Source organism: Diaphorina citri, unplaced genomic scaffold (genome assembly GCF_000475195.1).
Source record: "Diaphorina citri unplaced genomic scaffold, Diaci psyllid genome assembly version 1.1 scaffold33, whole genome shotgun sequence".
NCBI classification, from domain to species: Eukaryota; Metazoa; Arthropoda; class Insecta; order Hemiptera; family Psyllidae; genus Diaphorina; species Diaphorina citri.
In genome coordinates, this window is record NW_007377470.1 from 26844 (window position 1) to 41708 (window position 14865).

General features: G+C 39.4%; 1 protein-coding gene across 1 annotated transcript in view; it reads right to left on the reverse strand.

The window, feature by feature from the left end:
• Positions 1 to 14865, reverse strand: part of LOC103511456 (low-density lipoprotein receptor-related protein 1B-like) — a 48171-nt gene that overhangs the window by 23192 nt on the left and 10114 nt on the right. The window contains exons 2-13 of the mRNA XM_026825173.1: positions 13616 to 13735; positions 12868 to 13002; positions 12245 to 12379; positions 11580 to 11708; positions 10982 to 11095; positions 10675 to 10803; positions 10275 to 10343; positions 8574 to 8683; positions 7866 to 8037; positions 6969 to 7050; positions 5163 to 5396; positions 4901 to 4905 (exon numbers count right to left, since the gene is read on the reverse strand). Of these exons, the coding sequence (XP_026680974.1) occupies positions 4901 to 4905; positions 5163 to 5396; positions 6969 to 7050; positions 7866 to 8037; positions 8574 to 8683; positions 10275 to 10343; positions 10675 to 10803; positions 10982 to 11095; positions 11580 to 11708; positions 12245 to 12379; positions 12868 to 13002; positions 13616 to 13735 (1434 nt within the window). The remainder of the gene's footprint in view (positions 1 to 4900; positions 4906 to 5162; positions 5397 to 6968; positions 7051 to 7865; positions 8038 to 8573; positions 8684 to 10274; positions 10344 to 10674; positions 10804 to 10981; positions 11096 to 11579; positions 11709 to 12244; positions 12380 to 12867; positions 13003 to 13615; positions 13736 to 14865) is intronic.

Consider the following 14865-nt stretch of genomic DNA (forward strand, 5'->3'; position numbering starts at 1 on the left):
TCTCGAAATTTGTCGCGACGACTTATGAACTTAAACCGAGAAAGTTTTAGATAACACTTCAGTCGATCATTTAAGACCGGTTTTAGTGTCACCTATGTTGAGCTACGCCGAACAAGGCCAACAAATGGATGGGTGACTTAAAGGAATAAAGGGTGTAATGGAGCAGAGGACTGTAGATTCTAAATAAAAGAAAACAAACCTTAAAGATTGGGTTTGAATGTAAATGTTTGAAAATGCTAAATTATGAAAAATAAGAGAAATAAACGCTGGTCAAGCTACTTACGTGAATTCGCCGATATTACAAAAAAATAACTCACCACACCCTAACACCCTATCAATTTTAGAAGAAAAGGAAACTGGAGGGGAAAAGGAGGCCTTTGCCTTGAAACTAATTATTCTAATAATAGTAGAACTTATTTATACTGCTCTCATAGGACTGAAAAGTCCCTTTACTCCAGCAGTAGGCTACTACTATCTATTATTGTGGTCAAAGCCTCAAATTATTCTGAGGATAAAATTCCACACCTTAGTCGGGATTGAACCCACACCCTCCTGTTTACTAGACGAGTGTCTTGACCACTACAACACCGAGGCAGGTATAGAGATTAGTATTGGTATAAGTAGTGCCATCGGCTATTCAGAGAAGGAATGGAGATGGATGAAGGCAAAAGGAGGGATACTCACAGACACACTTATTGGTGGGCGTTAGTGAGTAGCCAGCTTCACAGACACAACGAGCTACTCCAGTGCCATTGATGTATTTCGGTATGCAGAAGTGACGACAGCCTCCATTTCCTTTGCTACAGGGATGTGATAAAATACCTACTTCATGTATAATGGTTATATTCATAGGTAGTATTACTCTTTGTATGTTTTTCTAAACTTATAAGTAGGTATCTAATGTATTGTGCCTTTGAATGACCACCAAATAAAGGTTTATTTATTTATTTATGTAACCTACGACAATACGACATCGTGATGTTAACAAGTTATACATATTCAAGTTAACAGGATAACAGCAAGCAGTCAGTGAAGTTTGAACAACAGGCAACGCTGCGCTTAGCTACGAGTACATAATTATGTAGAGTGTAATCATGATGAGGTTCCTCGGGAAATCAAATTTCGGTGAACACCAGAGACTCGTCAATCTACGAAAAACTTTTCTGATCTTTGGAAGAAAAAAAAAATCCTCAGTTTTCCAGAACTATGTAGGATGATTGTAGGACTTTACAAAATTATATAGGTAATTGAACTTGAACTTATCTATCTAAGTTACCTTTTCTTTTGGTTTGTGTGATTATATTTCTCCGTATAGTAAAAGGTGGTAGTTTGTAGTTTGACTTGAAATAATTGACTTCAAATAGAAAACTTCCTCCAACTCACCTGCAACAACAAAGAACAATAACTTTTATTATTATTTAGAAACACACAGGTACCTAATACCTATACCTACATAGACCGAGAAATTGGTTTTGTCGTTTAGGATTGGTAACCTACCAGCACCTACCTACCTAAAGGTAACGATCCAAAGTCGGAAGTATTACGTACTTACTATATCAAATTGGTTTCAAAACAAAAGACAATTCAATTTACCTCTAAAATAATATAGTCTACAGTCCCCCAGGGGCTTTTAAAATGTCCTAATATACCTGTCATTACATCGTATACTTTCAAACTCGCACTTCGTGCTCGGGAGGCGGGCTTCGCCCCCCTTCACCCCCCGGGGGCTTCGCGTGTTCGCTACGCGGGGTTGCGTATACGGTCGCGCTGCGCGCTCCCGGGGTTCTGCATGTGGTCGCGCTTCACGCTCCCTTGTTTAAGGTCGCGCTGCGCGCTCCCGGGGCTTCGCCCCTGAGACCTTATATCGTGCCTGAGTTTTGTCTCGAAGAAATGAAAACTAAAAGCGAGAGAAAATATTAAACGCAGGAAAAGTTTTGCTGGCCTCAAACTGTGTTCCCTGTGTATTTCTTATGGGGAACTAAAAAACGTCAATATCTCGGGAACAGTTTGGAATTTCGGGGGTTTCCGTATGTACAAAAAATAAGGAATCTAATGGTGAAAACCGCATCTCCCTAGCACATCTAGAAGTGGGTTAGAATTAGTATGAGTGAGTGAGTCAGTCGGTAAGTTTTGTACAAATCTCAAAAAGCTTCGCGGGCCACGAAAATGGTCTTGTGCCTACCTTAGGTGTATACCTAACCGTAAGTACCTAATATACTTACCTCAGTTCATACCAATTTTATCAATCTCCTATTAGCAATAACAAATTTTCGATACAGAGTGCTTATTTGATTCGAATTTTATGAGACTTGCATGCTTTTGGCTCGCGGGTGACTTGCACTGCACGAGCACGACAATAATATTACGGTTTTTGTTTTTGCAAATTACATCATGGGATTCAGGCAGATCTGTGCAATGTGCATAGTGCTATAAATAAGTGTGCTGTGTCTAATGGTATGTCTGTGGTGATGGGAGTGGGTGTGGGTTATAGTGTGGGTATCTTATCATACTCGTGTATTATTATCCCGTTCTCCTGAGATTTGAACGCGTGCGGGTGACTTGCACTGCACGACAATAATATTACGGTTTTTGTTTTTGCAAATTACATCATGGAGATTCAGGCAGATCTGTGCAATGTGAATAGTGCTATAAATAAGTGTGCTGTGTCTAATGGTATGTCTGATGTGGTGATGGGAGTGGGTGTGGGTTATAGTGTGGGTATCTTATCATACTCGTGTATTATTATCCCGTTCTCCTGAGATTTGAACGCGGAGTAAGTATTAGAAAAGTGGGTTCTTTATTGGAGTTATGTAACGATGCAAGATCAGTTCCAACAAGAGGAGAGATGGTCTGGGGGCATCTTCTGGTATTAGAAAAGTGGGTTCTTTATTGGAGTTATGTAACGATGCAAGATCAGTTCCAACAAGAGGAGAGATGGTCTGGGGGCATCTTCTGAGACTTGAAAACAATGAGAAGTGCACTGAGAAAAAAACTGGGGTGCCGGCAGCCCAATCGGTGACTGGGTTCTGGCCCTCTAATATTGAACTCTATATCGGGAAGATCAACACTATAATACATATAGCATAACAGCCTAAATTAGGGAAAGGAACCCAATAATCGGTTCTTCCACCCTAGACTTGTGGCACCCTGTCACCATTTTTTTCTCAGTGTATACTCTAATATTGAACTCTATATCGGGAAGATCAACACCATAATACATATAGCATTGCAACAGCCTAAATTAGGGAAAGGAACCCAATAATCGGTTCTTCCACCCTAGACTTGTGGCACCCTGTCACCATTTTTTTCTCAGTGTATTCGCTATATTGGTTGTATAGTCTGAATCCTTGATGCTTCATGTACTTACCTTTTTATATTTATTCCTTTATTCCCCACTATATCAGTCACTTGTATAGTCAGAATCTTTGATGTACCTTCTCGAATTCCTTTGGATGCTGATGTAGGTTACGGTTACACAGAGGAATAAGTCATATTATAACTTATTCCTCAGTGACCCTTGCAATAACAATATTGCAGATATTGCTCAGTCACTTTTACTGCCCCTGTCGGTTTATCTGAAGCAGGTATTTCAGACAAAACTATACTATTTACCAGTGCGATAGTGTCTCTGAAGCTTTTCCCTGCGTAACACCGGCAGATACGAGCTTTCGGAAAAGCGTGAAGTGGACGAGGTTTCATAAGTTCCCTTACTCTACACGGGTTGAACGATACGTCTGATGAAGATCATTGTGGTGAGTGTTGGACCAGGACCGCAAGCTGGTTTTAAACTTGATTTAAGATCCGATTGGTTGATTTCGAACTTTTTAGCCAATCAGAATATAATATACCCTGATGCTACTGCCAGAATGATAATGAAAAGTCCCTTATTTACTCCCGCAGTCCAAACAAGGTCTTATGTATTTGGTACATCTTAAAAAAAAGCTGGGAAAAAGAAAAGCAATTGGATTGCTCTTAATCCAAGATTTAAAGTGAAACCAAGTTTAAAATCAGATTGTGGTCCCGGTGATTAGAAATGGCAGGTTTATTCTCCCTCGCCCTCGTTTGATTGGACCAAAAGAAAGACTGTGTACTGTACAGTGTACAATAAAATTGTACATACATTGTACACAATTACATATGTATAGGTAATAATTATAGGTATTGATGTGCTATTCATTATCTCCAGCTTCAACCTCTTATCTTAGCACAATGCTATCACCATTATGTAGATGCACAGCGCTCTCACCTTACACTAAGAAGGGCTGAAATCAAAAATTCAGTCCTTTTCCTTGGAATGACTTTAGTATCGGTTTGAATCATTGGATAAAAATTTGCTCTGTTCGATTTTTTTTTTTTTTTTTTTTTTTTTTTTTTTTTTTAAATTTCTTAAAAAAATTTTCTTTTTTTTTTTTTTTTTTTTTTTTTTTTTTTTTAATTTTGAACATTCCGATGCTGCGAAGGGTCTGAGGAAATGATTTCGTTTTTGCATTCGTGCCTTCAATCAAAAGTGCTTTCTTCTTGGACTATCTTTCCCTACTATCGGAATGGGCTTAATGAATTACAGTGATTCTGTAACACGTAGCATTGGTTGTGGGCAACTTCTCTTACGCTTTTATCATTTAATAACCTCCACCCCTATGGTAAAACTCGTGAGCCAAATTTTTCCCCGTTCCTTTGCTGTGATTTTGATAGTGCCTTTTTTCCTATAAGTAAACCAGTAATAAGGCTGTTCACCCCTACACCTAAGCCCCGGAGAAGGCTTTTTGTGCGTGATATATTTTACCATTGTCTTAAGCATATTTAAATGCCCGGCACAAATACCGTTCTCCATTAATACACATAGAAAATTTTATGACTTGACTAGGACTCGAACCACCAACCTCCAGATGCGAAATCTTACTGAGGCTGGATTGGAAAGACGAAATGATTTCATTAGAACAGAGCAGGATATACGTACTTTGTTCATTCTGATATATTCGTACTTAGTATGTAGTATGTCCCCCCCTAAGAACGGAGTATATCCCATAAAATCCATAAGGTGCACATAATATGTAAGACCTTGGCTAGACTGCGAAAGGGACTTTTCAGTCCTATCCCTATGGAGAAAAGAGGAGAAAACTTAAAATAAAACAATAGAAAAAAGTATATTCTATTCCACTTACCCCGTTTTTGGATGAAGGACGAGCGACCTGGGCAAATATTTGGGAACTTTGTACAACACTTTCCGAATGGAGAAGTCAGAAATTTTGGCCACATTGATTGTTCCAATGCCAGCGTCTGTCCAATACAAGTTGTTCGCCATCCAATCGACAGCCATGCCTTCCACATTGTAAATGCCGGTATCTATGACGACCTCTTTACCACGGCCGAACATTTTCCTCCTCTCAATGACGTAACTGAAACAGAGAAACAAATGCGCGATAGGTGCTTTTGTTTGTAAAGCGCGGATATTTCTCATAATAATATGAGCTAATACCCGGTCCATTATAGCGTAATAACATTGTATTTTATAATATGCATGTAATTTATTGAAAGAAAGTTATCCTGGCGTAGGTATATGAAGTGATAGTAGTGAATTTCGTAACACAAACTTGTTCCCACAGAGCTGCTTTCACAGACGAGTCAGGTCCAAGTTCTTGGCTGAATTTGCCTCTAGGTAACCTGGTGCCTCTGCCTGTGGGTTATCAGAAGAGAACGAACGAAGTGAATGGGAAGTTTTATTCTGTGAATTTGTATTTAGTTTGTCTTTAGGTATGTTTGATTGTTTGTTCCACCATCATTACTCTCGAATGGTTTGTTTGATTTTAATGAAATTTAGACATCATGAATCTGATGTAGGAAACCACAGATGAGTCAAATTAATGGTGGATGCAGCCATTTTCCTGACATTCTTCTTCTCCTTATACCGTTTTGTAACTGAATTCGGGGAAAAATGACAGATTATTTCATGAAAATATCAAGCATGGAATGGAAGATATTGAGTGAAAAAGGGGCGAGGTGGCAGAATGGTGAAAACTCGGATTTGGCGGTAACAAGAAGTTCCATGTATGGAATTCAAAAGAAAATCAGAATCAAATATCTAATACGTACATGGTTTAAGTTTTAAGTAATAATATCCATATGTATAGGGAGTGGTACATTGGTTCAATGTATAATGATCTTGATTTTGTCTTTCTTCCGCCCAATATTATTCAATGTCTTGTGCAAAACTGTCAAGGTCATATATCTATGTAGGTATACGTAGGGATATAATATAGTACTTGCATTCTATTTTATATCTGAGACAATAATTAAATTTTATAAATGAAAAGTTTGTCTTTTAATTAATGGGGGGTTAGTTTCTGTAAAGCCGCCAAAACTTCGACGCAAGGGGCCTGTTTTTCATTCCTACGCTGCGCTAATGCGTGTTTTTCATTTCATTTTTCCTCCTGGCGTATCTCTTGGAGTGAATGTCGCGTCCTAAATGCCGGAAGCAACTGTCCATTAGCGTACAAAATTGTTTTTCAATCTCTCCGCTAGATGTCATGTTTGTTGAGTTTGCACAGTGTTTACCCCATAGATATAGAACAAGAAGATAAACTACAGTTGACGGCGGGGTGAGGCTCATGAGAATTTTTCAACGAGCACAAAAATATTTTTCAGAAAACAGAAAAAAGCGAGAAAAGCAGCACATGGAAGTTTAGCATTATTAATTAGAAGTTTGTCCCCTTACATGAAATTATTAAAGCGAATTATTAAGATTTTGTGACTGTGCAGGAACAGATTATTGCATTGATAGGCACAGTCGATTTAGTTTGAACTGATTTCGAGGTTGCTATGACAACGGATATTTTCCCGTCAAAACCATTAGCGGGATTTAAGGCTGTAAATAATCCTTAAGGACTGTGCATATCTTGGCCAGTGTGATGTATCAAACGTGATTAATCCAAACACAGAGGACCATTACCCATATTGGAGCTTTGTTTTACCTGTACATTTGACACATTTGTGGGGCCATTATAGTCAATATTGAAACAATCATTTGAGGACAAAGAGGGCCAACATTTGGGACTGGAAAAAAGAGACGTGGTTTAAACACTCCATTTTTTAACTTTCCTTTTTTTTTAATTTACCTAGATGTTTATTTCTTCTATCAAACAAGGTAACTCTGAGACTCGAACCCTAGCCTCTCAGATTAGGGATTCCGCTCTAAGGCTGTTCAAACAAGGCAAGTATTCTAGTCTACATTTTCTCCTCACTACAAAACCACTTAGGATTAATAGTAAAGTAACATGCTCAAGACCCAATTGCATCTAAAGGATTATTTGAAATTCGAGACCACACTTTTCTTGCCTTTATAACATTTAAGGTGGGGCCAAAATTTAACCCAAAATCAGTTTAACTTACGTTACGTTTAATTTTAGATTATGACCCCGGTACAAATGCAAGGTATTTTCCTCTTTAAATCTATTGAAAAAAAAAAGGAAAAAAACTGTGATCTCGAAACTAAGAAATTAAAAATACGTATTTACAAAGCAAACAAGTAGTCATAACATTGTTTGTTGACAAATTGTAGGTGTCAACACCTACAATAAGATTCAGAGGTTCATCCTTAAAAGAGAACGGTGCATATAACACAAAATTGTAATTATTAGGCTATTTTCACGTGAGTTTGGCTGGGGGACTTTTTTTAGAGAGGTTTGATAGAGAGAACTGTAGGTAACTGCTAGTTAGAAGAAAGCCAGCCGTTCCGAGAACAACATTATCAGTTCAAGATAAAATCGAACTAGGCTGGCTGGGAGAATTTAAACAGGGAGTAGACCAGCTTAGTCAGGCTGAGGGCTTTAAACAGGGATGATACAAAGGTTGAGAGACCGATATCTTACCATCAGGTTGTTTCTGTCTGTGATAAATATGAATAGCAAAAGGTCGACTAAAGTTGGCGATGGTTTCATAGTCATCCGAATTATACTTGTTCACTCGAATAATGCTCTGATTTCTCCAGCTTGTCACGAACAAGTTGTTTTCGAACACGGTAATGTCGTACAAATTTTGAACCTGGAAAGAAAACGAGGATTCCAGGTAATAGGGCGAACTTAGAATAACCAATCAAATATTAAATTATGTACGGTAAGCAGAACCTTCTTACAACTTTTGTGGATATCACAAATACTAAGTGCCTCCTTTGAACCAATTGCCTTTTTTCACAAATCTTTTTACACTGGTAATCACGCCACTGGTCTCTAATCGATAAAAGTAGCTACTCAATTGTACTCACGAGGCTGAGTGCACCCCGAACTCTAAGCACAGAGCCGGAAAAACTTCGACCCCACCAGGAATCGAACCCGGGGCCTCCGGTGTGCAAGCCTACTGTGATACAAACTCGGCTATGGAGGTTGCTCTATAAGAAGTATTGTGTCTCCTATCGACCATCTGATATGGGATATACTACGGAATGGACAATTGGGCATGCTACGACATGGCAAAAAATGCTAGAGATGTTGCTAAATACATACTTCAATGATGATGTTAGTGAGGGATGGTACTGTTAGTTATGAGGACTTGCTAAAGGATCAGATAGACTTACCACAGGCTTTACCAGGACCTTGTTCTTCATCTGAGCCATCCGTACAATCCTTCTCTCCATTGCACATCAGGAACTTGTCAATACACTCAACCTTTCCACTCTCACATTGGAATTGGTCTGAAATAAAGAATAATATACCATGCTGATCATGCTTAGATAGGACACAAAAAAATCTTTACGCTTTATTGTAGAACCCTTTTACAGTGGTCACGTGATGAGAAGAGATGAGGATTACGTTGGAAAGAAAGTCAGTCGAATGGAAGTTGAAGGACGGAGAGCAATAGGCAGACAAGAGAAAAGAGGGGAACACTGCACAAAAAAAATCTTTACGCTTTATTGGAGAACCCTTTTACAGTGGTTAAATTTAAATAAACTCATTTATTTTATTTTTAAGTACAATAAACTTTACAGATCTTGTTCCTAGAACATCAATATAAGAATTTGAGTTCTTTTTACCAAGCATACATAAGGGTAGGTTACATAATGACTTAATTTGGGGAATGGTCACGTGATGAGAAGGGATGAGGATTACGTTGGAAAGAAAGTCAGTCGAATGGAAGTTGAAGGACGGAGAGCAATAGGCAGACAAGAGAAAAGAGGGGAACATTGTGTAAGTAAAGATCTGTTAAAAAAGAGGTTTGACAGAGGGAACTGTAACTGCTAGGGTCTTATCGTCCCGAAATCGAAAAGAGAGAAGGAAGACAGGATCGATAGTAGAAAGCCAGCCGTTCCGAGAACGAACATTATCCCATCATGATAAAATCCGCCCCGGCCGGGAATCGAACCCGCGGCTTATAAGGCAGACGCACTACCAACTAGGCTGGCTAAATCCTTAATATCATCTTTATCATCTTCCATAAATTTGAAATTTCCCGCGTCCTCGCGCAAAAAAATGACGAAAAAGGTGTTCTAGGAAATTGCTTTAAATTCAGGAATGGCGGGATATTATAGGGTAAAATATACTGTAGGACTTGCATAACAGTACAAAGAATAAGTTCAGTTCCGAGAAGTTTCTTGAAAATCCTTTATTTAAGAAATAATCATAAAAGAAAGTCATCAAAATTACATTAGGATAAAGGAAATTTTCTGATTACATGCCCCTCTTGCCAGAGAGCGCTAGTGTCGCACACTCGAAAATTTGCCTCACTTTTATCAGACGGGAAAGGCGGTGAGTTCGTCTTCTATTCCTTCTACATCTATGGTTTACCCCCACTCCTGACGCAGAGTGAACGTCGAGTTGACACCGCGTATAGCGACGCGGCGTGGGGAATAAATAAAGAGGCCCAAGTGAGTTCGCAATTCAGACTGAATGAGGTTTGATGAGAGAAGGTGGGCAGTTTGTCGCCGAATTCCCAAGCATCCAAGGTCTAGTGTTGTTTTCAATGGAAACATTAGAAACTGAACACCAGTCTAGTGCTCACTAGTGTTCTTGACGTCCGCAGCACGACCCGACTACTATGCCGCCGGCTAATCTCTCTTCCACAGTTCAAGCAATGAGGAGTCTTGTGAAGTTGTTTTATAATTCCCGACTGTATAGCATGGTCAATCCACATAGCCCATACAGACAGTCAATTAGATTGCCATATAGGTCCTGGTAGTAGAAATTTATTCCATCTTACAGCGACAGTCAGATGGCCACAGGCTAAAACCTCTCGACTCAACATAGGGTAATTGTTTCAGGATTTTATTATTTATCATTATTAGGAACCATTGAGATGTATACGCCGTATGTCGACGGTGGAGCTGAATATGATGCTGGCTGGCTCGTCTTGTGGTACTGTGAAATGAGAATAAACACAATTTAGAATGTTTACACTTTGTAGTAAGTGTAGAAGGTTATACTTTTGAAAAATTGTTTAGATTAGACAAATCTACAATTTTATTTATATAGATATGCTTTTTTATTGTACATAAAATATAAACATATATAGATAAGGGGAAAAAGTTATACCTCGGCACAGCTTTCGCTTTATTTCAAGGCACTTTTTTTTTACACCCATGTCCATCCATGAACGGAAAAGTTTGGTCAAAAAATTTCCGCCCTGGCCGGGATTCAAACCCAGCACCTACAGGTTGAGAGTCTCTTGAATACTCGGACACATACATACCATTAACAGCTGTACAACTCTTTCCATCCGGCCTCAAGGTGTATCCTTCAGTACAAGAACAGACATAGGAGAGATGAGTATTTGTGCAAGTCTGATCACAAGAGCCGTCGATCAAACACTCATCAGCATCTGAAATAATGAAGGATAGTTTTGAATTAAAATAGGTCACTCTAATAAATATAAATAAAATGATTAGTACAGGTGCCAATGCAGTTTCCAAAAGGTAATTGGTTCCGGTTCCGAGAGTTTATCGAAATGAAAATACACCTTGATAATTTGAAGTGATTGAACAAAAAAGATAACTTACCAACACACTGGGTTTTGTTTGGATTTTGGCCAGCGGGACAGAAACACATTGCACCTCTGGGTGTGGGACTGCACTTGTGAGAACATTTCAGATTCTCGCAATCAGCTTTGTTGTCTGTTGGAAATAAAGGTAAAGAAATGAGCTAATAGAATACCTTGTTTGTCTGGCTGGGGGACTTTAAACAGTGAGGACAGCCTAAAATTTTCCCTGCTAAAGATATAGCAAAGGTCGAGTGCGAAGGGCATCCGCTCGTAAAAGTTTTGTAGCCAGAACCAAATGTCAGCCCAAAGCAATCACTCAAAGGCTGATTGAGAGGCTGACGAAAAATGCCGACCCCATCTGAACACGGGAAAAGACGAAGAAAAATTAGGGTCGGCGTTTCTTGTCAGTACCTTCCAGGCAGCCCTAATGTGTGCCTCATGTCCTGTTGAATTTTTCTCACTCAAGTCTTGATTCACACAATCCTTCCACCTTTTCTTCGGCCTCCCTCTCCTTTTCCTCCCCCTCACTTCCAGTCTCTCAACTACTTTCCCTCTTCTTAGCCTTCTACAGTTGGCAAAGGTGAAGTTTGTCGTGTTGTGCTCGTGCTCATACTCACTGCAGAAAGGTCCCTCGTCTTCCCCGTTGGAGCAGTCAGGTTTGCCGTCACAGAATTTGGACAGAGCGACACATTGGTTGGACGAACCACAGCGGAGTTCGTTAGGATGACACAGGACCGCATTGTGACCTGAGGATAAATAAGGATACATGTAAGGATAAATGTGACCTGAGGATAAATAAATAACTACAAGAATAAATACATTATCATGAGACATTCTATTAAGAAGAATCCTGAAGGTAAACTCGAGCTTTGCGAAAATTGGTCTTGAAAAATGGTCATATCATGGGAACGGTATATACTTTGCAGGGAAACCCCCAACTCTGGGGTTTCCTCCAAAATGTCTAGCAACCCTCCCCCCCATTCTTATTTAATGAAAATGCAATTTTATTTTAACTTTTGCATTTTTTACTGAGCTGATTCGAAGAAAAATCTCAACTTCCAACTAAACGCTTCAACGATCACAGACCACTGACTGAAGTCTGAAACAAGTTGAGAAAATAAACAAGTGAAAAGTTATTTTTTTTAGGGAAAAAAGTCCATTTTTCCCCCTGTATAGAAAATGGATTTTTTCCCTTCTTCTTCTTCTTTTGGGACCTCGTGGTGACCACTTGAAACCTTCTCGCGGACCACAGTTTGGAAATCCCTGCTCTAAGGTAACTTACATTTGTCCCAGTCTTCATCCGTGTTGTCGACAATATCATCCGTGCTACAATCCATCTCCTCATCACACAGCCAGTTGTGAGGAATGCACTTCTTGGACAGCGCACATTGCACTTGTCCATTGAAACACTGGTGAACTGGAAACGAGGAAAAAATCGAGATCGCCAAATTTAGAATTTATTTGATTGATCGTATTGTTAAACCTAGCCAAAGGGGTGCACAAGAAAGTGCATTCGTGATGCCGGTTCCAAGCCTGGGTAAATAGAGAGGGCCGGCTTTAGGAAGGGCATCCAGCTGTAAAGAACCCTGCCAAAACTAAAACCATGTCAGTCGCAGCTAGTCAGGCTGACCCTATTTAAATGGGAAAAGGCTAGGAAAAAGAAGATTGTACCGCATGTTGAGATCATATAATACTGAGGTGGCAAGTAATCCTAACATTGACATATTTCACTTACCATATCACCAATTCATCAAGTCAATCAAATAATAAATAGTACCTACATAACTACACCTACATACACAAACAGTACTCACTCATACATAGGTTGCTGTTGACATATTTTAGTTTTATGTATTGACTTCTCGCGGACCACAGTTTGGAAATCCCTGCTCTAAGGTAACTTACATTTGTCCCAGTCTTCATCCGTGTTGTCGACAATATCATCCGTGCTACAATCCATCTCCTCATCACACAGCCAGTTGTGAGGAATGCACTTCTTGGACAGCGCACATTGCACTTGTCCATTGAAACACTGGTGAACTGGAAACAAGGAAAAAATCGAGATCGCCAAATTTAGAATTTATTTGATTGATCGTACTGTTAAACCTAGACAAAAGGGTGCACAAGAAAGTGCATTCGTGATGCCGGTTCCAAGCCTGGGTAAATAGAGAGGGCCGGCTTTAGGAAGGGCATCCAGCTGTAAAGAACCCTGCCAAAACTAAAACCATGTCAGTCGCAGCTAGTCAGGCTGACCCTATTTAAATAGGAAAAGGCTAGGAAAAAGAAGATTGTATTAATAAATTATTTATCTTTTCATGATTTTGAACTATTGACATGAGTTTTTCCTCTGATAGGAGAAAGAGATAAGACACAAAAATTTCGCATTACAATTCCGTCAAATTTTACATTCTTCGAAAATTAGAACTTAAGATATAAGTAAGTGATCTTTGGGATTAAAAATACATATTAGTGCTTCCGTGAACTGAAGGACTCACTCAGAAATAAACGTCCTTGAGGAGCCTTCATTGGCCCCATCTAGGCCAAAGCAAAGAATTTCTCAAAAGGGGCCCTTATAGAACCCTGGAGCCCCATCGGGCCCAACATTCAAGGACCCAATAGGAATCAATATCAATCCTTATAAATAAAAACTTACTGCACGTATTAGGTTCGTCACTTCCATCTTCCAGACAGTCTACGAAACCATCACATTTCCAGCTCTCCGGGATGCATTTGCCCATCCCACAGGAAAACTGGCCTGGAGTACATTCTGCATCTGAAATCAGGAAAACATCACGTAAATAATTTGGACACACCAACCAAAAAGTAAAAAAATCTGGTGTGAATATCACACGACTTTCCTTATCCTATTGAATGGTGCTTATTTGGGTGTTCTTCTATTGTAACTAGTGTTTTGGCACTAAAAACTGACCCTTTCCTTCCTATAGGATAAGGAAAGTAAAAAGGAAGGTAATTAGGTTGAATAGAATAGAATATAGGTACCTTGTTTATCCTGCTGGGATGGGACTGAAAAGTCCCTTTACCCCCGCAGTCTAACCAAGGTCTTATTTGACATTTTATGGGGAACACATTTTGGACCCGACTAGACTTTTTCTGAGTCAGTCCTACAGTTCCCTGAATACAAGGTATAGTAATTTAGATAGGTACTAGATAAGAAGCACCTCATGGGTTAACATTTAAATTTCCCACTGATAAAATCCTATCGATTGGTCCCCTTTTTCCATATATTCCCTGTTTGAATATTTGCAATAAACTGGTAGACGGAATATTGTGAAGTCGCTAGGTACAAATGTCAATACGAAATTTTCATTCGAATAGAATTTAATATCACAACTCGAGTTTGTACCCCGTTCTCTCGTCATTTGCTTTCAGCAAAAAAACTTATTGTTGCTCGTCTAACTTTCTTTTCAATTCCAAGCTCGTGTGTACAAATAGTCCCGTAAATTGTATAGGAAAAAGTGCTTCAGAGAGACACCAAACAAACGAAAGAGCCCAAAGGAGCCCAAAATCCAATTGGCAAATTTTGTCAAGTTCGATAACGACTGACTACCTACTTAAAAACTACTAATCAAATTGAGTACAGACACTATCAGGTGCACCTGACAGGTACCTGATAGTGAGTGGCTGGCCTAAGGCAGGTGGTAGAGAACGTTACTAAAATTGATCAGCCTTATCACTATCAACCGGCTCCTAGGCTCCCAGTCGGGATAAGGCCATAGGGTTTTGTTCATATTGTTACAGAACTTTCAGAGATAATGGCTGGACCTGTGTTGAATTCAACATAAGTAGGGTGGGTTGGGGTAATTTTTGAGACGAGTGCTATTTTGAGCCACCAACTATAATCATGTCTTCTCACATTGGAAGTGTTGAGGAGTGACTTTTAGT